A 21833-nucleotide genomic window follows, 5' to 3' on the forward strand; every position below is an offset into this window, starting at 1 on the left:
ACCACACATCCCTCCCACTCCAGACCCTTCCACACACCCACACCCCTCAATCTCTAGAACCTTCCACACAACCACACATCCCTCCCACTCCAGACCCTTCCACACACCCACACCCCTCAATCTCTAGACCCTTCCACACAACCACACATCCCTCCCACTCCAGACCCTTCCACACACCCACACCCCTCAATCTCTAGAACCTTCCACACAACCACACATCCCTCCCACTCCAGACCCTTCCACACACCCACACCCCTCAATCTCTAGAACCTTCCACACAACCACACACACCACTTTTTGAAGCCAACGGCCTGAGACCCGTACCTGCTTAGGGGATTCCTGGAAGACCCAGGCCCTGCTCACGTGTCCTATTGATAGCTCTGGTCTCAGAGTGGATCGGGGTCCTCAGGCAGCCCCGAGGGAGCTCTTTCTTTACCTACAGCTCTAAGGAGACGCTGAAGAATGGAGCCCCCAGGTCTACAGCTCACCCATGACCATCCTGGGAACCTCTGTGGCCCAGAGGCCGGCAATGGGGGCAGCAAAGAGCAGGAAAAGCCCAGCAGGAAGCACAGCCCGACTTAAAACAGACTCTCCTAACCCCACACCCAGGTAGAAATACTCGCCCTGGAGAACAAAACACCTGTGTTTGAAGAGCTCTTATCTTCACAGCATAATTTTTATAAGTTTCAATCATGAATAAACTATTGTGCGCGGCCCCCCAAAGCAAACAGCAAATATAATGTGCATTCTTTTTTTCAGAATAAATTCAGATCTAAGTGTTTGGCCTTCCCGTGACTTGTATGTCACCTGGCGGATTTCCACGATCCCAGGGAGTGCCCTTGAAAGCCAGTCACGGTTACCTGATGAGCCTTCCATTCTCCATGTAGAACTGCACTCTCAGGAAGACCACGAAGGGCGCCCTGGGTTTCTCATTTCCCTGTCGAGGAAGGGAAAGGAAGCGGGAAAGGCCACATGAGTGAGTGACTGCGTGGAGCCTGCCCCTGGTATTTTTCCATACCCGGCTGTGAGCTTAAGCTGTGGCGATTCATTAAAGAAAAAAAACTAGTGGAGTGTTGTCTACGGCATTCAAGAGCATTGGCACAGATGGGCGTGGGAGCCCGCTAACCTGCCACCATCAGTCAACTCCCAGGACAGTCACGCCAGGGGACCGTGGGGACAGCAAGCATGTCTATCAGGTGCTTACCTCTGTCGGCAGGGGTGGCCCCTCCAGGAGCAGGTGACCACGGCAGTCACAAGGAATGGTCCTGGTGCCAGTGCCCTTGGGAAGCCTGTCCCAGGGGTGCAGCAGCAGGTCCCCTGTAGTGACCCACCCTCTCTCCCCTCTGCCCTTTACACTTACTTTACATATTTCTCTCTTCCAGTCCTTTGAAAAGTATTTGCTGAGTTTTTGCTCCAAATCCATAAATATATACTCATGGTCTAAAAAGAAAAAAAAAGAACTTCACAGAGCAGTCCCATCATTCCCTGGCGTCACAGTTCGTTAAAAACCAACTCGGCTTTGGGTGAGCCTGTGCGCAGCAGAACCGACGCCGCCGATGCAACTCATGGGCCTTCTCAGGCTGTCGGCCGGAGGAAGCATCTCCGACGTCCACATGTCCAATGCGGCTCATTTGCTAGACTGGTCTTCCCAAGCAGAGGGAGGGATGTCACCGGCTGATACCTAAACGGGCGCGTGCTGCAGGCACACCTTCGGGGACGCAACAGGACAGTGCGTGTCCACACCATCTCGCCCTGCCACCCCAGCACCCTCTCCCGGCTGTAAGAGAGGATAAGTCACTTAAAAGTAGCGATGTCTACAAGCCGGTATGAAGTTGGCCAACTTAACGTGAGCGACCCAAGATTTACCTGTTAACCTGGTTACCCTGGGAGGGGATGGCAGGAGAGCCTGCTTTCTAAAATTAGTAATTTCTCTACTTTTGGAATGTTGCCACCATGTGTTTCCTGTAAAAGCTGGAAAGAAACTAAACGCCTATCCTAGAGAGTAATAAGCCCAGGGAGAGCCCTCCACTACTGTCAAAGCTCAGTGCCTAGAACGGGGGCGAAGCACAGCCCCTCGAATAAACTCGAGCGAAAGGACGACCCCGGGGAGCCCAGGAACAGTTGCTGGTGGGAGCTGTCGGAGCCCAGTCGGCTGAGCTTGACTGCAGAGAGCTGTGTCAGCAAGGCCAGTGTGGCAGGTTTATTCTTGACACTTTTACCCTAGTCTGTGGACACCAACCACCCCCAATTTCAGCTGCCACCTTACAGACGCCTGGCTGTGACAGGTGGAACTGGGGAACCAGCAGACCAGCCCGAAACATCTATCCTGGGCTCCCCAGGAGGCGAGGGTCCTGCAGGCCTGGGTGGTGAGAGACAGGGCCCCCCCAGAAGGTGGCTGCACAGGGGCAGGTGGTCATCCCAGTTTGTGATCTGCCTGCCTCCCTCGCGCCTGAGCCCAGCAGACCTGACAGGCTCTGGGAGTTCCCTGTGTCCCCAGCCTCATCAGAGGCTCCAGTGCTGTTCCTGTCAGGACTGAATTTTGCTCCCCGCCCCAAGTTCATATGTTGAAGTCCTAGCCCCAGGACCTCAGTGACTGATAGTACTTGGAGACTGGGCCTTTACAGAGAAAATCAAGTTAAAATGAGGTCACTAGGGTGGGCCCTCATATGACTGGCATCCTTACAAAGCGTGGAAATTTGACACGGAGAGACATGTGCAGGAGGAAGGCGTGTGAAGACAGGGAAGTCGGCTGCTGCCATGCCAGGGCGGGAGGCCTCGGAAGGGACTCCCAGCCTCGAATGCCTGTAGTGTGAGCTGCCCGTGCATAGCAGCCCGAGCAGACTGACTGGGTCGCCCACTGCACAGAGGACGCTGAGGAGGAGCTAGGAGGCCACGGTGGCCCTGAAGACAGCATGTCCTCCAGAGAGTTCTTGGGTTCTGTGCCCACCCTAGGCCTCTGAGGCCTCCAAGTGCAGCAACTCGCCTGGTGTCCTCAGAGCCTGGACAGACTCCTCTGCTGGCCCCTAGGGCTGACTGTCCCCACCCTGGGCTTTGACAGGCCCGACTGTCCCCACCCTGGGCTTTGACAGGCCCGCAACCCCAGCCAGGTTACCTCCTGGCACAGGCCTTGCTTCCTGCTTGCAGGAGGCAGATCTGGATCAAAATCTTTAATGTGAGCTGAGCTTCAGCCAGTGATGGCCACATAGACTGCAGGGCAGCCGGACTGTGGGATGTGTCAGCGCTGAAAAGAAAGGGAAGCCGCAAAGCCACGTGAGATGTGGACAGACTACCCTCAGATGCAGGTTTCTGCACACCGTATGATTCCAGCCACATGACATTCTAGAAAAGACAAAGCTAGGGAGGCAGTGAGAGGACGCAGGATTGCCAGGGGCTGGGGGCGGGGATGAAAGGTGGAGTGCAGAGGGTCTTCAGGGCAGTGACACTGCTCTGTGTGGTGCTGCAGTCGTGGACACGTGTCATTGCGCGTTGTCCAAACCCACAGGACGTGCACCACCAAGAGAAGACAGTGGACTCTGTGCGATGACAGTGTGCCATTGCAGGTCACCATCTGCAGTGCGTGCACGGCAGGGGTGTGGACAGCAGGGCAGGGGCATATGGGAAGTGTCTGTACTTTCTGCCCCATTTTGCTGTGAACCTATAACCGCTCTAAAAAATGAAGTCCTAATGTCTCTCCCAAGTCTACAACACGAGGCTACTCAGGAGAAGAGGATTTGCAACCCAATTAGTCACAAAGACCTTAAACTGCTCGCGTGTGACTTCAACACAGGGAAGGCCGTGGTCCCCTGCTGACTCAGAGTCCCGTAACCTCAAAGGTAATTCACATGGGACAAAGGGCACAGTTATTTCCCATCCAGGCGGCTGGGAAAGGCCTGAAAAAATCCACGGGGGCTCCTCTTTAGGTCCAAGAAGCCCCTATGGCTGAGGGCGAGCTTCGGGGGAGACAGCAGGGGCTCCACAGAGCCCTGCCCTGGGGTGTTGCATACCCAGGGCCACATCCTGCGTGGGAGGCTGCGTCCAGGTGCTGCAGACATGGCTGGCTGGTTCTCTGTGTGTGGGAGGGGGGACGCCCTCCCCTCCCCTCTGCGTGCCCCCACCCAGGAATGCGGCCACATTCCAGATTTAATGCCATTCCTGGCTGGGATGCCAGCTGGCTGTAATCTCTGGGGCTTGTGAAACAAAGCTGCCCTTATGTTGGGGACAAAGCTCCAGGGTCTGCAAGAGGTCAACTCTGAAGGAACAGGGAGCCTAGGGGCTCCACGCAGCCAGGCCTGGCTCCTCCCAAGGCTTCTAGACCCACCAGGCTGGGCAGAGGTCACAGCAAGGGCTAGACACTGGGTCTGCACTGCCCCAGCCATCACCACAGCCGCTGTGCCTACCCTCAGCCAGGAGGGGACATGCGGGATGGGTGGCACAGCCTCACGCCACCCTCTCAAACCTCTGCCTCCCACTGGGAGAAGAGTGGGGCCTGGGGGATGGAGGGGCTTTTGGTTGAAGACCCCCCTTTTGTGCTGTCTGACCCCTCTGCCACGCTCGTGTCCTGTGCTGCCAATGTCTTAATCCAGTAGATGAGAAACAGTTCCCAGCCGGGGCAGGAAGAGGAGAGTGATGCCGACGTCACACTGGGGTCTGAACGGGGCCCCAGCCCCTCGTGTGGGGCCTCTGCTCGGGGACAGGCCACCTGGCTACCGCTCCCGAGTCTCAACATGCTTGTGACAGCTTTTCACAACGTGCAAAGGAAAGTGTGAAGTGTGGCTCCGTCAGGCTCCAGACAACATACAGCTGCCGTCACGTGCACTTTTGATGGCACCAGGCCCCTTCCAGAGTGTTAGTGCGAGGTCGTGATCTCATGAGCAGGAGAACGTATGATGCACAAGGACGCTTGCGGCAGATGGCCAATGCAGGTCCCCCCACCGCCCACCGGCAGGGGGAACGGCGGCAGGTTTGTCCCCAGCAGACCCTGCACACCTCAGGCCCCCAAGGGCAGGACGGCCTCTTCCCAGCCACGTCCCCACTGTGGACAGACCGCGAGGAGGTGGCCTCGTCAGCAGCCACCATGAGAGCAGGGGACTGTGATAATTCTAGTAGTTAACTCTCGCAGGTGACAAGACACAACGTGTGTTCTTATTTATACTATAAAATTTACAGTCCAGACAATGAAGTCAACCACAGGAGGGTAACACAGTATTTCCTTAAAGCCACCCAAATTATGTATAAACATATACCCTCCCCAAGTGCTGGCATGTTCTGAAGATAAATTGAAGACACGATGGGGAAGACACTCACGCAGAAGGGTCTGCGGGTGGGCACTGTCCTGGAGGCAGGTGCCTGGCCCCACCTGCTGCTCGGCCTTGTCTGTCTTTCCAGTCCTTACATCAGGCTCTTCTCAGCCACCTAAGACCCAAGGCTGGGAAGTCACCGACCCCGGTGTTCTTTTGTGTCAGGGAAGGGTGTGACACGTGACCACATGAGCAGCAGCACCGTGAACACACAGCTTGAACACCGCGTGCCACTCCTCCCTGAGGACTCCGAGCCGGTCCCTACATCTTTAACATGACGGCACTGTTACCTGTCCCCACCTTACAGATGGAGAGGTTGAAAAACACACACAATCACATAGCTCATGACGTCTCGGTAGGGGCCACTGGGGTAGGTTCCCCGCCCCAACCTGTTCCCAGGCCAGGGGTAGAAACTAGGGCCTGGCCCAAACCTGACCAGCCGCCTGTCCTTGTAAATAAAGTTTTGTTGGAACACAGCCCCGATCATTCACTTACTTGAGGTCCATGGCTGCTTTTATGCTGTAAGGTCAAAATATTTACTATCCAGGCCTTTACAGAAAGAGTTTGCTGATCCCTGGTCTAAGCAAACAGCATTTTAAAAAAATCTAGATCGTCATTCTTTGCTCCCGACTCTCCTTAAAGCGGTCGCAGGCTGTGGCCTCCACCACCGCACCTGCTCACAGCCCTCGAGATCGGACCCGGGCAGCGTCTGCAGCCTGAGCTGCAACTTCCAGCGGTATTTGTTAGAGGGCCTGGGGGCTCTTTTTGTCTTGGGAGCTCTGATCCTGAGACTCAGCCTCAGCACAGGCCAGCCAAAGGCCTCTGTCTGCACATTCGTAATCTAAATCGCGCTCCAGCCTCAGCCAGGCCTCCCCTCAGATCACAGTAACCAGGAGGGAAAATGAATTAACCTCAAGTTCGACAAAAAAAGTCCTTGTCATGACACTTCTGGAAGACAATGCCACTTGTTTCTCAAAATTAGAACTGCCCACCAGGTCCCAGCACCCGCGAGGGACAGCAGACATCAGCATCCCGCAATGACACACCCGTCTTGGCTGTGCTGTGGTGCCTGGTGTTTGGCCAAACTCCAGTGCACGTGTTGCCGGGAGGTGCTTTCCGATGAGATGGATGTTTACATCTGTCCACTCTGAGTGAAGTGACGCCCCTCACAGTGTGGGTGGGCCCCACCGTGGGCCCCACCCGATCAGCCTCCTGCCTTGGATGGGAGCTGCAGCCTTGGCACGTCCCCCGGTGTCCAGCCTGCCGCCTGCCCTGCAGCTGCAGACACACCAGTCCCACAACTGCATGAGCAGTTCCTTAAAATAAGTCTCTCTCTGGTTGTGTCCCTCTGGAGGGCCCTGACTGACACACATACTGTCTTCGCTTTAGGAAGGGAATCTTGCAGCTGGGAGGGGAAAGGACTGCCCATGTCCTCTGGCCTTAGCCACAGGCTCCCTCAACCAAGCAGGGGACCACACCCAACTTCAGAGTCTCCCCAACCCTCTCCCCCTCAAGGGTCATCCTCCCAGCCCCTGAGCAGGCAATCAGGGCACGTCGTGGAGCCCAGCAAATGCCTATTGACTGAACAAAAGACCCAGACTTCCTCCACAGTCCCCCGTCACCCTTTACACCAGCATGAAGGACATGAAAGCCCGGGCCACCGCAGGGCGGGCCCAGGGTGGACATGAGGTGACCTTGCTCACAGTTGTAGGATCAAGCACCTCAAACTCAGGACCAGGGCAGGTAAGGCTCAGCTTTGTGCCCCTGTCTCTCTGCCTCTGTCTCTCTTGTCCTGCTCTGCCTCCAGATCCAAGCCCCAAGTTGCATGCAGAGGTCTTATCCTTTGCTTTTTGCTATAGGCCTCAGCTTTTTAAATGTGCACAAATTACACTTTATGAACAAACAGAAGCAAGGAATCCAAGACCTCCCTATTTAAAACGTCCAGATCTCCAGAGTCAGGGCTCTGGCCACATGCCAAGAAGGGTTTTCTGTGGCCAAGCATCAGGTGTATGACAAGCTCCACAGGTGCTGGGCGAGCTGAGTCTGTCCTCCTGGAACAGGAAGGAGAGTCCTGGGTTCTCCTGGGAGGAAAGGTGACCCCAAATTCCTTTCTCAAACTTGCCTGCCCACTTGTTCTCTGAGGCTGGCGAGCTCGGCCATAGGCTGTCTCAGATGTCCAGTGTCACAGGAGATAGCAAGAAAGGGCTGGTTGGCAGGAGTCGAAGAACCCTCTCACCTGGGAACTCCCTCCCGGAGCAAACACACCTTCTCTAAGAAAACACCCCTGCATGCGCCCACCAGTCCCCCTTCTGGGTGCTCACCTCCTCCTGGCAGGGGGTGCCAGGCCACTGGAGCCGAGCCCTAGGGGAGGCTCTCCCTGTAGGTCCCCCTCTGCATGAGGTCCAGCCCCGGCACTCTGGCCCCTCAACCCGGGTTGACCCTCAGGACTCAGGGTCCTCCCTCCTCACCCACTTTTCCATGACTCCTCCCTGCGGGCTCTGCCACGCACACGTCAAAGATCCAATCCAGGAGCTCTACCTTCAATATCTGGGCAGCTCATGTGTGGAATTTGTGCCTCAGTCAACAGAAAACAAGACAGGAGCCGGCTGACCGTGCTCACATCTGGGTTCTGGCTTCGCACGGTGAACAGCCTGCAACTCCCTGACACCAAAGATTGTCGCCGTGCTAGAGACGGGGAGCATCCCAGCCCTCAGGGACCTGCCCCGCCTGAGCCACTCTGCATCCTGGTGGGCCTTCCACGGGCAGGGTTTGTGCCCCCCGCTGAGAGTAATGATCCCGCCTTTGTGAGCCGCAGCTGGACGCCCCCTTCAGTGTGAGGAGCCCACCCAGGGCTCTGCCAAACTCCACTTCCAGGACCCCGACCTATACCACCTGCTGTTTCTAGGCTTCCGGAAGATCAGGGCTCTGCAGTGACCCCCACCTTTACCCTCACACCCGCACCCCTGTAGAACTGCATCCCCAAGAGACCCCTCTTGAGCACAGAGACCCTCTCCCTGCAGAGGGGACTTTGAGGCCACAGCCATCAGTCCCACGGGGAAGGAGGATGCTTTAGGGCTTTCCCCCACTTTTGAAAGCAATACAGTCTCAAAGCAGAGAACTGGGAACACACAGAAAGCAGAACGGAGCAGTGACCCCAGCATTCCCACCACCCAAAGATGGCTGTTTCCAACTCCCCATGTGTGTCTTGCTACAGCTGATCTGACCCACACAAAAGCAGTGACCCTCTCCCCGGGTTTCCTGTGCTGCCCCTAAACTCCCTCATGAAAATACAGGATGCCAAAAATGGGGCCACAACACCGCAACTTTCTCCCCACACTTTCCTCCAGACTAATTTTTATTTTATTCCTAAAGTCACAGAAGGTGACACCAACCACAAATGGAAGGACAGAAACAGACTCCCTAAAGTAAACATCCTGGCATCCCCCGAGTGACTCTCACTGCGATTTAAGAGCAGGGGGCCCAGCATTTCTGCTTATCCAGAGAAGCAGTGTCCCCTGGGGTCCTGAGAGCCACAGGTGCGTGGGGCGGGGAGAACCTGCGGCTTGGCCCAGCGAGGTGTCCAGCCCCAGGGGTCTTCAGGTTTTTCTCTACTCCTAGGTCTGGAGGCCTGGAGTCCACGAAAGCACACCCACCCCCTCCTCCTTTGCCGGGAACTGTGGCTGCCTGAGCCCAGGGCATTCGCTGCATGCCCGTCGGCACACACCCCACACTCAGGTGCCCTGGAGGGGCCCCATGGTGGCCAGGTGGTGGCAGAGCTGTGACCTCAGCCAGGTGGGCAGACAGAGGGCTGGTGGCTGCCCAGGACGAAAGGGGCCTGGAAGTGGCAAGACCACACAGCCACGTGGCCTCTAGACCACAGAGATGTGAGCTCAGGAAGATGGATGGCTGGGGTCGAGGGCACCATCACCCCGACCCTGTCCCAGTGAGGCAGGGCCCCAGAGCCTGCACCCAGCCCCTGGCTTAGGTCTAGAAGAATCCCAACAGTTAGCTCACCATGTGGGGAGGTCCCTCCCTGTGCAGTGGGCTTTATCATGAGGGTGTCTTTAGTCCTGTAAGACAGAGACCCTCGATGCGAGGTGTGTGGGGGTCACGGCCCAAGGCCCCAGCCCTGTCCCTGACGCGGTCGCCCACTACTGGCCTCTCCCCAGGCTGGCCCCACCAGGGCCGAGGACGCTGGGAGGCTCACTCCGCGGTGATGCTGGCTTCAACCCCACCAACTAGGGACGACTTTAGGACGAAATGTCACGTATGGAGCATTAAAGCCCTGCCGCTGGCGCACGCCCCCCTCCCTCCAAATAAGTCAAGATCCTACATTATATATAAATATGTTTTTCCTTCCACTTGTTGCCTGTGCTGACACAGACACACAGCACCGGGCATCACACGGTTAACAGTGGATGTAGACAAAAACTTTATATTGGGACAAAGCTTTCCCTGCAAATTGGGGCAAGTCCACTAATATTCAGATTTTACAGCAAAACCAGTGTGTGCTCCCAGACGAGCCCAGCACTGGGCACTGACCCTGCCTGCCCTGGCGTGGTCTGTCTGCTGTTCCCAAAGGCTATCTGAGCCCCCAGATGGCGGGGGGGCACAGTGCCTGACAAACACAGCAGAAAAGGGAGGTGTCCCCAGAGCTCTACCCCACCCCTGCAAGTCCTACCAGCCCTGCATCAGGCTCACTGGGGTCCTCTGTGGGATTCAGGATGAGGTCTAAGTGTGCAAAGTCTCGTGAACACAGTTGACCCCCAGGTCCCCACCATGTCCCCTCTCTCGGTCACAGTGGTTCTCCTTCCCCAGGTCCCGAGTTGGGCCCTCCACCTCGGCAGCCATTGACATGGAGCAATGGATCCCGGCACCAAGTGATTTGAGAGAAAGGAGACAGAAGACACCTGCTACAGACAGTGCCCCTGCATCTTGGGCACAGAGGAGCCTGGCAGCCCCAAACCATGCAGAACCACGTCTGCCCAGCTGGCGAAGGCTGACTCTTGTCTATACTCGCGGAGCGGGAGGGAAACATGGGATAAAACCCCAGGACTCTGCAGGAGGGTCGCAGCAGGATGGTTTCATCCAGAAGTATCTTAATGTCTCACGTGACCTTCACTGCTCAGGACGCAGCACTACAGGTCACTGAGGGGGAGCAGGAATCCTGCTGTTGTCCCGTGCAGACCCCCTTCTCGCCCACCCCTCGGGCACTGGGGCTTGCTCTGGCTGGAGCGCCCAGGAGGAAGTCTGCTCAGCCCTCTCCCATGCGGGCACCCTGGGGGGCTGCTCATCCACCTGGCCAAGGGGGAGGGGCAGAAGCCGGGACAGTCCGTGCAGAGAGTCAGCAGCCGGAGCTGACCCTGTGTCCCTGTCCGTGTCCCGTGCAATCTCCCTCTTCAACTTGGCTGGGGACAAGGGGTCTGCGGTGGTCTACAGTGGTAACCCCACGACCCTCCAGTCATAGATGGGAACCACCCCATTTATAGAACTGCATACACGTGGTGCCACCCACTTCCTCAGGCAACACAAAGTGCTCTGGCGTCCTCAGCCTGAGGCCAGCTGCATACACTGTTCCCAGTGGCATCAGGGGTGTGGGACTGGGGGCCATACTGGCCTGCTGGGAATCACCCTGCACACACCAAGCACCTCGTGGTTCATGTGGCTCATCCATCCACCTGCAGGGTCCATGGAGTCCTGTGACTGGGGGCTTATAGGGGACACCTCTGGACAGGGAGTGCAGAGGGCTCCGGCCCCACCTCCTGCCAGCACATCTGCTCTGACGTTTCAATGCATGAGAATTCCAGGTAAGATTCCATGTAAGTCCAGGGTTCTGCTCCTGGACAGATGCTTCCAGAAACCCCTAGAGACAAATGCCACATAGAACAGCAGAATCGGAGGTGCAGACCTGAGCCAGCAGCTCCAGCCGCGGTTTTTCTGGAAAGAATAAGAGCAACTGAGAAGGGAGGCGAAACCATGTGTGTGATGTGTGCGTGTGTGTGTCTGAGTGTTTCAGTGTGAACACACGTGTGATGTGTGAGTATGTGCACGTGTGCACATGGATGTGAGTTCATGTGTGAGTTGTGAATGTGTGTCCTGTGTAAGGATTGGGCAAGTGTGTGCGACTAGCACATGGTGTGTAAGTGGGGGAGGCATCCCCTGTGAGTCTGTGAGTGTGTAAGATGCAAGTGTGGGTGTGTGTGCTGTGTGTGCCAGTGCGCACATGTGGGTGTGCATGCTCAAGCGTAGACGCAGCATGAGGTACCCCACATCCTGCTGCATGTGCTGGGCCATGGCAGACACCAGCAGTGGGAAGTCACCAGGCCTGAGTCCCGAGGACCCATCCCTGCACCCCAGAGGCAGTGCGGCCACCGGGCAGCCCTTGCTGGGGCCGGTCTGGGCCTCACTTACTTCTGACAACGCAGAGGCCAAAGAAGGGGGCATCCCTGATGCTCATCGTGTCGCACACTTGCTGGAAAAGCTCGCGTCCGGTGGCCTTCACCTGCAAAAGACGTGGTAGCGGTATTAAGGTCCAGCAGCTGCCACCAGCCAGGTGCCCAGACACGTCGCAGGCCCAGCAGGGAGTCGGGGGATGTCAGGGGGGTGACCGAGTCAGGCGGCCTAGTGAGCAGTGCCTGCTTAGCTCAGTCTGCTCCCCACCTGGCAGGGGTCAGGGGTCATGGGTCAGGGCCACCCACTGGCTGCCAAAGCTGAAGACTAAATATGACCCCCAAACCCACCAGAGCAGCCTGTGAGGGGGGAGGGTGTGGGCGTGAGAGGGTGGGGGTGGGGAGGCCTCCCTCCATCCGTGTCTGGCCTACACGTGGTGTTTCCCGAGACGCGCCAGTGATACCATTCCTGAACTCGGGTTCTTTCTGAACCGCAGAAACAGGCATCCGTGGCTGTAATGGGGATGCTTGGGGTTGGGGGAGAGGGTCCCTGACCCAGAAGGGTGAACATTTTCTTGGGTGGGCTCTATCCAGCCACCTCATTGTCCCTGCTCTGGGCACTGCCTGCAGTCTGTGCCTGGCCTTGGAGGAGCCACAGGCCAGTGACCTTTGCTCACGGTCCCTTGGGAGACTGTGCCGTTTCTCCTGCAGGGACGTCCTGCTGGAGCCAAGCCAGGGGTAGCGCCCTGTCCCCAGCAGGAACCATTGCACCCCTCCACCACCACCCACCTCCCCGCCCATCTCACACACGGTGCCCACATCCTAGGCTGTGGTCACAAATCACACACGTGTTACTGAACGTGGTGCCCACGTCCTGGGCTGCGGTCACGTGTTCCTGCACACGCTAATGCACCCACAGGCATTTTTCCTCTGTGTATATGCAGGTAAGGGCTTGCGCTCTCTTTCTCTCTCGACATAACCTGTCCTCCAATCTATTTTACATCATCAAAATGATGCTTCCAACACTTAAATATTTAACAATAATCTCTTAATATCAAACATCCACATATTGTCCGTTTTTTTACACTCTGCTTTTTGAACCAGGACCCCCAAGTAGTCCCTGGACTGGGATGCACTGGCCTCTCCCCCTCTGCAGGGCTTCCCCTTGGGACTTCTCTGCTGAGGTGCCCAGATGTCGGGGCACATCTGCTGGCTTGCCCCTCTGTCCTCTGCGTTTCCTGCAGTCGGTCCTGACAGGTGTTAAGCTCCCGGCTGGCTGTTCAGCATTTGCCAAATGAAAAGCCCTCCCTTCCCTCGGGCAGCTGAGGGTTCTCAACCACATAAGAGAGGAAGCTTCCCAGAGGAGGTCGCCTGTGCTCCAGCCACCACGCGATGTGCCGAGTCCTGAGGGGCCGCCGTTAGACTTTTCTGAGGAACCTACCCGGTTCCACTGTGAAAGCTGCCACACCAGGGGTAGCGGGGTGCCTGGGACTTGGGGAAGGCTGTTTGAATTAGCAGATCTGTGTCACCTCAAGTCAAACAATGTGCTCCTGCTTTTCCATGACACATTGCGGGAGGATTGGCTTTGTCATTATCCACTCAATTTGGCGGGACGTTGGGTCCACCCTACAGCGACAGCAATGCCTATGTGCAGCATCCGTCTTTCCAGGCCACACTTTCCTGCTCCCTGGACGTGGAGACAAACGTGTGGCTAAGTGACGGTGGTGCTGCAGTTCCTCCCTTGTGCCAACAGATGTGCACACACCCCGAAGGAAGCGGGCCTGTCGCTGCATGTTACAGGACCAGGTAGGGGCTGCAGGAGCTTTAGACACAACGCAGTGGGCACCTCAAAAACCAAGAGGCGTGTCTCCATCCAGGGGGTTCACACTTGGTTCTGGGTGCACAGTCTTTCAATCAAAATCTTATGATGAAATTCAGCGAGGGAAACAGAAAAGTGGGCTGCTCTCATGCTAATGAGCAGGGTCCAAAGCCCAGCACCGACCCCCGACCCCGGTCCTCTTACCAACCCCTCCCCACGGCCCGAGGAGACTCTGAAGACGCCAGGAAACTGCTGGAAAACCCTCTGCTCAGTTCCAGCATGTCCTCACCTGATGGGGACACGGAGGCTTAGGGAGACGCTCCCACAGACTTAAGTGTTGGCATTTATGCAAATACAGAAACGTATCCCCAGGCAGACAAGAGATTCCAGGGGGCTTATAGGAAGATATTACAAGTGTATCAGTCTGTTTCTGTTTATACCAAAATACCTGAAACCAGGTAATTGACAAAGAAATAAAATTATTTCTTGCAGTTTTGGAGTCTGAGAATTCTACAGTCCAGGGATCACATCTGTTGAGGGTCTCGTGGGTGGTGGCTTTACTGCAGCGCAGGGTGTCACATGGTGGATAGCTGAGCAGAGAGCTCCTCCTGCACTCCCCTTTTAAAGCCGTCAGAACCACGCCCACAACCACCATTAAACCATCAATGGATCTATCCTTTCACTAGGGCACGGACCTCGCAATCTAGTCACCGTTCAATGACCATGATGGGACTTCCCAGCCTCTTCACACTGTCACAGTAGGGATTAAGTCTCCATGAGTTTTGAGCGAGTCACACTGTGTCCTGGTCTGTGTTCCACCTCATCCGAAAGGTGGGTCGAGCCGCGGGAGCCGCGCTCTCCACCAAGCCCCCCACGCTCACCGCCGCCCCCTCGTGATCCGCACTGACTCTCAACCTGAAAATACATCTCAAGGGCCAGCCGGCCTCTTAGGGCTTTCCTGTCCGTCCGCGCTCAACTAAATCAGGCAGGTGAGATGAGAGCAGCGAGCAAGGAGAGGAGCAGAGGGACCCACCATCTGCATCGGACCCGACAGCCCGAGTGGCCAGCGGCACCGCCAGACACAACCACTTCCACCTGGAGAGCAGCGCCCCCCGCTCTTCCCCCAGCCTTCCTGGGGGGACGTGTTGAAGCCACGACTGGCTTCTCTCAGTCAGCAACGTCCGCTGCGATTCTTCCCCTCACGGGCCAGCGAGAGGGCTGGCGCGTCCCAGTCCCCCCACAAGACAGCGTCCAGCGCAAGCGGAGTGGGGGGTCCTGGAGACCTACAGGCACTTAGGCCGTCTCCTGAGGCCCCAGGCCGCACAGCGGCAGGGTCCATCCTCTCTGGGGTCCGGGGTCGGCGAGGCCACGTGCTGCAGAAAGCCCAGATGGGTGTCACAGACCGTCCCGAGTTCTGGTCCCAACTCAGCACGTGGCAACGTGGCTCAGCTGTCACCAGCTTCTGGGCCTCAATTTCCTCACTTGCAAAACAGCTGCTCATAAGAGCCACTGGCTGAGAGTGGCTCAACACAGGGCAGCCGTCGCTGTAGGAAAGGGGGACACTGCTTTCGGGAGTTGATGCATAAAGAGGATGGGCAGGGGCCCATCGAGGCACGGGCCTCGGACACAGCTCAGAACCCCCAGAAGAGAGCAACAGACAAGAACTGGGAGTTACTTCATTTCTCATTCAAACAACTGGTGAGAAGCACCTGCGGCCTGTTTGCATGTGGCAGTCACATAGAAAGAGGAGCCAGCAATAAAAACGGCCTGTAAGAAAAGCAAGCAGTCGAGAGGTCGGACGTGTACCCGGTACCTGGAATAGGGCACAGGAGACAGGGAGGACCACCCCACCACCAACCAAAGCCCCCCCAAAAAACCCCTGGCTGGAACTGGCTTGTCCTTTTAATAGATCCCTAGACGTGAGCAGCAGAGCATGTCCACCGGCCCAGGCCAGGTCCTCCTGCCCATGGTGGGCAGCTGGCATGGAGGAGCCCCTGACAGTGGGAAATGTCCTGTGCCACCTGTGGAGGAGCCGGGCTCTGTCACCAGCTGGCATGGAGGGTGAGTTCCTCAGCTCTCACTGGCATTTGGTCTCAGACTCGTCCCCGTCCATGGCAAGAGCTGACGTCAAGTAAGAAGACCGTCCACTCCCCGTCGAGGCCCGTCTGCGGGGGTCTCCTCTCTGCCGTGCCCGCCGCACTTCCTTCGCCTGCAACTCCTCTGAGGAGCCAGAACCGGGCCCTGTCCCTGCGCGTCTCCACCGGGGATGGAGGACGGGGCACGGCTGAGCCTGCGGTGGGCTGCACACGGGGCCGGGCCTCACTCTAGCCCGGGTGGCAGTGGCGTGGCAGGTCAGGTAGTGACACAGCAGACTGCGTGAAGAGGTCAGGACCACACACACAAATGACAGGCTGTTTCTCCGGGGAGTGTGGGCGCGGACAGGGTGGGTGTCCGGGTAAATCCTGGAAGACGGTCTCGATGGGATAGATGGCAACCGCTTAGCTGTCCAGCTCAGGTTTTCAGCCAGCAGAATTATCGGATGGGACTTTGCAGAAGTGCCACACACCTTGTGAAGAAAGCCTGCATGACATGTCTTGGCCCTTCGCTTTGGTTTTTGATCTCCGCTTACACAGGGTTCAGTGGAGGCCGACGGCTGAGGTGGCTGTCAGGCCAGCAGCCGTCACAGGGCATCGGTGCTTGTGGCCTGCGCCAGCACCTGTGGTAGCGCCCGCCGAGTGCTCGTCAGATCAAGCTGTGCATTCACCCCTCTCAGAAGAGGAAGATCTGAGTGGCGTGGCAGCTAAACAGACACCTCGTACCAGAAATTGTTAAAGGGAACCCAGTCACGCTGGTGACTTCCGGCGTAGCACCCAGTGTCCGTCCTCCCATGGAAGGTGGGGAGCCGGTGAACAGACCACCCTGGGGTAGGGAACGGGGATTCGCCCACTGCACCTGAGGGTGAAGTGACATTGCACCCCTGGGGGTGCCCAGGGCCACGCAGGCCCTCACCCAGAGGGACGGGGTGGGGCGGAGACCTGGAGAAGGAAGAGCAGGTTCCTTCTCAAGATGCTGGCACGGGACCCCGTGGACGTCACATCCCTGATGACACAGACACAGTTGGAGAAGCTGAGAGCCCAGTGTGGACAGCAGCAGGAGGAAGGTTAGCAGGACCCGAGGGCAGGTACCAAACCCCACCCCAGAGCCACCGGGCTTGTGTGGCTGCTTTGAACGTCCCAAAGTGCTGCTGCAGTGGGCTGAAAAGTGCTACGTACATTCAGTCTCTTGCCGTCTAACGGCGTCACGTCTCTCTCCGGCCTCTCGTGGCCCTTCACTGGCCTTCCCACTAGGTCTGCACAGCCTTCTCTAGAGAGGACACATGGGAAGCTGAGCCTTACAGCCTCCTGGTCACCAGGGACAAAGTGCGTGGCTAGATTCTCCCCTCTCAGATCACCCTTCCCAGATCACAGCAACAGGCTCAGAGGACAGTTTTCAGAGATTGGATCAGTCCTTCAGAACAAAATCAACCAGGGGAGCACCAGATACTGTGTGGGGGGCACCGATCAGTGCCCAGCCCCAGGACTCTGGTCCTTGCAGGGGGACCGGGCGGTCCCAGGACACTGGATACTGTGCGGGGAGCAGGCAGCCCCAGGACACTGGACTTTGTAGGTGGACCGGGCAGCGCCCAGCCCCAGGAGGACACTGAACACTGTGGTGGAGCGGGCCACACTTAGCCCAGCAGGCTGACAATGTGCACCCCACAGTGAAGTGGCCCCTTTGATGCTCCCTTATACCCCAGGTGCCCCCATCCCCAATACATGGTGCCCACTGTTCCCCTGGTCACAACCTGGACACATGACCCCCACTGTCCCACAGTTACCCCACGGCCATCACCTGGCCACCCCCATGGCCCTGCTTACCCCCACGACCAGGCGCAGATGCTCCTGGGTGGGCAGCAGCACCAGGACGTCCCTGTGCTCTGTAGTCATCTCGCCTGTCCCAAGGGCTGGCTCCCACCCGGCTGCACGCAGGGCTCTCAGGACCAGGCTCCGTCCACCACGCCCCTGCAGGAGAGATCATGTCAGGGTTCATCCAGGGAGGGGCAGGATGGCTGGATAGCCCACGTGCCTCCCTCTCAGGTGGCCCCACCACGCCACAGTCACCCAGGCCCCCCACCTGGCTGCAGGTGCTCAGCACCTCCCAAGCTCTCCAGCTGTGCCTTCCAGGGCACTGGGAGAAGGACTGAAAGACAAGCAGCAGGAATTTAGCTGCGGCCACCACAGGACAAGGGTCAGGCCTGTGAATAGCTGGGCGTGGGAGGTTGGTTGGAGTAAAAATAAACAATCTCAGGCCGGGCACCCGGCCACGCACCGCCCCCGTACAGGGTGAGCAGCCCAGTGCAGGGCTGAGGACCTCCATGGGACCCCGGCAGGCGGGGCCGGGACCCTGACTCCCCCACGAGGTGACCCCACAGTTCCTCAGAGGTCCCCTGCCAGCCCGCAAGCCTGCTCCCCTTTCCACACAGGCCTCACGGACGCAGACACCCAAACCAGGGCCCCAAAACAACACAGCATGGAGGCCGCGCCAGACCATGCCTCCAGGGCCCTCCGGCTCCCATCAGCAGCTGGAAGCTGAGGACGATTCTGTTCTTGCCTGGGCCAGCCGACCCCTTCCTGTCAGCAGCGGGTGGGAGGCCAGGAGGCAAGTCAGGATGGCTCGGGGTGGACGTGGACTTGGATGTGCAGAAGTGTCGCCCCCAGAGCCCTGGTATCCCATCTTCTGTCATCCACTGCATATGAGACGACGCCTTGGAACACTCCAGATTTGGTATTAAAAAGGGGGGATGGGACCCCAGGAGACCAGTGGCCCTGAAGACAACCAGCCCTTTAGGGCGGTTCAGGTTCAGGGAATTTCAGTTCCCACAGTCCTTGGCCAGCATCGCTGAACCTGTTTCCTGTCCCTGGGTAAGTCCTGGATGGTGTCCTGAAGACGCTCCTCTTTAAGAGAGAGTCTGAGAGTCCTTGGTTTGATGAATGCACGAGGCTCTGATGGGGAGCTGCTCAGCCTTAGGAAGTTCACGCTCCAGCTGCCCCTGAGGCCTTGGCCCTGTGGGCTTTGGAAGATTTAGAACGCTCAGACCCCACCCTCCCTGACTGCCTGGTCTGCCCGCAATGTCCCTCCTCCTGTCAGACCGAGGCCCTCCCGGGCCGCACCAGGTCACACACGAATCTGAGCCGGCTGCATCATTCTCTCTCCAGAGCCCATGCAAACCTTTCGTCATTCGGAGATACATGGATGCTTTCAGCAGAGAGCTTAACAATTTAAAGAAATGGCTGAACAGCCCCGGAAAGCAGATTCTGGATTCCCCTCCTCTTTACGGCACTTGCATTCTTAGCAGTTCAATCCCCTGGCTGGATGGCCTGTCACCCCCCGGCTGAAGGTCACCAGCTCTAACGTTACAGTAAAGGACAGGGGTAGCCGCTCTTTTCCACGGGTGAGAGGCGCCGTGCGGAGCAGCAGAGGCCTCCACAGACAGGCCGAATGGCAGTCTCCAGGGATCCCCGGAGGTTGTGGGGAACCCAGTGCTCCCCAGGGAGAGGGCCAGGAACCCAAGGACTGGTCTTGTGCTGGGCAAGTCCATGATCGGAAGCGACAGAGCCCTATTACATGTGTGGTGCTGGCATGTCAAAGGTGATATTTGGCAAATGAGCTCCACACATCTCCAGTCACAAAAAAGGGAAAGGAAGAGAAACCCATGTGTTCTCGTCGGTAAATGCCATAAATGGATTCTCACCGGACTTGGAGGTCTCCAGCCCCCGCTCTCCTCTCCACCGCACGTCTCACGAGGCTACGCCATGCAGCTGCTCCGTTAGTGGCCAGGGCTGGGGTGCGACTATGCCTCTGGTCTAGCTCCACACTTACTCCCTTGCCCATGTCATCTGCCATGTCCTGGGTCCTCTCCCTGCTGCCACCTGACCCCGTCTGGTTGAAATCCAAAAAGAGGAGCCAGGGCCGCCTGCCCTTGGTGCTGGTGGCCGCTGCTATTCTGTAGTATCCTGAGGTCTCACAGCGCTTCATAAAGTACTTTCCTTTTGTCATGTTTTTCCTGGAAAGGAATGCTGGCCAGAAGCAACGCATTTTGCTTATTTTGTGAGTAGGGAAACTGAGGCACAGAGAAGCTAACAACTTGCTCGGGCCCCCCGCCACAGCACTTATGAGACCCGTGTTAGAAGCTCTCATTCTCGTTAACAAACCCGCCGTGAGTCCCGTCTCCTGGAACTACTGAGGTCAGTGTTTTGGGAAACACCCAAGTGGACGCTGGGGACAGGATGAGCTGGCTGTCCCCTCTCACCTCCCCTGGGCACTGCAGGCCAAGGTAGGGCCCCCAGGAAGTGCTGCAGGCAGCCACAGGAGCTGAGGAATCCCAGCTGCTGCACAGGACAGTCACATCCAGTCGCCTGTTCGCATCTGGAGCTGGGAAGAGCTTGCCAGAAAGGAAGCAAAGGGCAGCTGGGGACGGCTCTTTGCTGACACTGCAGGGTTGTGTTTTTGCTTACTGCCCACTCAGAACTCTTAACCTCAATTAAGGCAGGCTGGGAGGATGAACCTGGCCAAGTCTACCTCTGGTCTCTGGGCACAAGCTTCTTTGCCTTTTTAACTGAACTTTGGCTGCAGATTCCAAAGTGACGAGTTGCAGGGGGTCCCTGCTGTCTTGCACAGAGTGGCTAGAAAGACCGTGATTTTACACATTCCTTTTTCATCTAAGCAGCAAGCACCGCTGCACCCCACATTCCTGCAGGTGGACCCCATGTCCCTGCAGGTTTATCCGTGTTCCTCAGGGGCACCCCACGTCCCTGCAGGTTTATCCGTGTTCCTCAGGGGCATGCCACGTCCCTGAAGGTTTATCTGTGTTCCTCACGTGCATCCCATGTCTCTGCAGGTTTATACATGTTCCTCAGGGGCACCCCACGTCCCTGCAGGTTTATCAACATTCCTTGGGTGCACCCCACGTCCCTGCAGGTGCACCGCATGTCACTGCATGTGGAGGCAGCTGGGTGCTGGGCTTGCTCCCCCAGGACTGGATGCCCACAGTGACGCTCCCAAAAGAATGCATATTGGCATCCCAGGCAGGACCCCACCTTTCCCTCCAAAAGAGTCCCAGACCTCGGCATTCTTCCTTTATTCTGATTTGTAAATGCAGCTCCTGTAGGTCAAGCTCAGTCTGCCCTGTGGAACTAAGACAGTGCAGAATTTTGTGGGGAAATCCCCTCTCAACCCCTCTGTGTCATCCTCCCAAGACCAGGCTCTGCAAGACACTGGGGGTGGGACACACACATCAGGTGTGGGGGACACCAGGGGTGAAGACAGGGCCTCTTCCAGAGGAAACGCCCTGCAGTGGAGCAGTCACGCCTCCTCCCTGTCAAAGGGGATAGGACAGTAACTGCCTGGTGATAAAACAGCCAGGACACGAAGCTCAACAACAAGGTGGGAGCCGTGGGCACTCAGGAAAGGGTGCAGGGCATCAGCAGTGGTCTTCATCACCATGGGGCTCGGAGGGAGGGCCGGGGAGCGCGGGCCCCTCTGTAGGTTCCCCCACACATGGGGGTAACCATGCTCCTGTGCCTCCTGGTGTGGCAGGGTGGCTCATCCCACAAAGGGCAGAGAGATCCCTCTACAGAAGGGCATAGCACTTTCCAGGACCCTACCTGGGCCCCCTCAGTGCATGAGAGAGGGGCAAGGGGGCCCCAGGCCCAGCCTGCCCCAGCACTGCTGAGTCCTCACAGCTCCCAGCCTCCGGTTAAGAGGGGTTTGGGGCAGAAGATCACCCCAGGAGAGTCCGGAGCCACACTGTTATTAAATACAGACAGGGAGGCAGAAGCTTGCCCTGGCCTTAGAGAGCCAGAAAGCCCCACCCCGAGGGCGTCGTGTCTGCAGGAGCTTGTAAGGAGCAGGCTGGGTGGGGGTGGAGGTGCGGGCCTTACTGGCCCAGCTGCTGAGAGGCGTGGAAGTGGAGGAACGTACCCATCAGCCTAGCAAGAAAGCACGCAGCCTCATGAACTTCCAGAAAGCAGGCCAGCCTTGCCCCATCCTGGGCTGGGGCCCTGGCCCCCTCCACAGGGAGCCAAGACAAGGTGGGAACCAGCACAGGCACTGGAGGAGTTAGCCCAGGAGGGGCCGAAGCTGGGCTGGAGCGAGGATCAGTTGCACAGACAGAGGTGTTAGTGTGGGCAGGGTCCTGCGTGTCTCCCAACCCTGTGGGCCCACCTGTCCCACAGGCCCCCTCTACTGGTCCCCGAGTCAGCCTGACGGGCCTCCCACCCCATCCTCCAA

At 57.7% G+C, this 21833-nt stretch overlaps 1 protein-coding gene across 1 annotated transcript in view; it reads right to left on the reverse strand.

Annotated features, from left to right (window-relative positions):
• FRMD1 (FERM domain containing 1) overlaps window positions 1-21833 on the reverse strand; it is a 37357-nt gene that overhangs the window by 13992 nt on the left and 1532 nt on the right. The window contains 8 exon segments of the mRNA XM_063098388.1: window positions 861-937; window positions 1361-1440; window positions 11709-11799; window positions 17423-17518; window positions 17520-17744; window positions 18930-19026; window positions 19297-19484; window positions 19855-20035. Of these exon segments, the coding sequence (XP_062954458.1) occupies window positions 861-937; window positions 1361-1440; window positions 11709-11799; window positions 17423-17518; window positions 17520-17744; window positions 18930-19026; window positions 19297-19484; window positions 19855-20035 (1035 nt within the window).

The sequence above is a fragment of the Cynocephalus volans genome, chromosome 5 (assembly GCF_027409185.1).
Source record: "Cynocephalus volans isolate mCynVol1 chromosome 5, mCynVol1.pri, whole genome shotgun sequence".
NCBI lineage: Eukaryota > Metazoa > Chordata > Mammalia > Dermoptera > Cynocephalidae > Cynocephalus > Cynocephalus volans.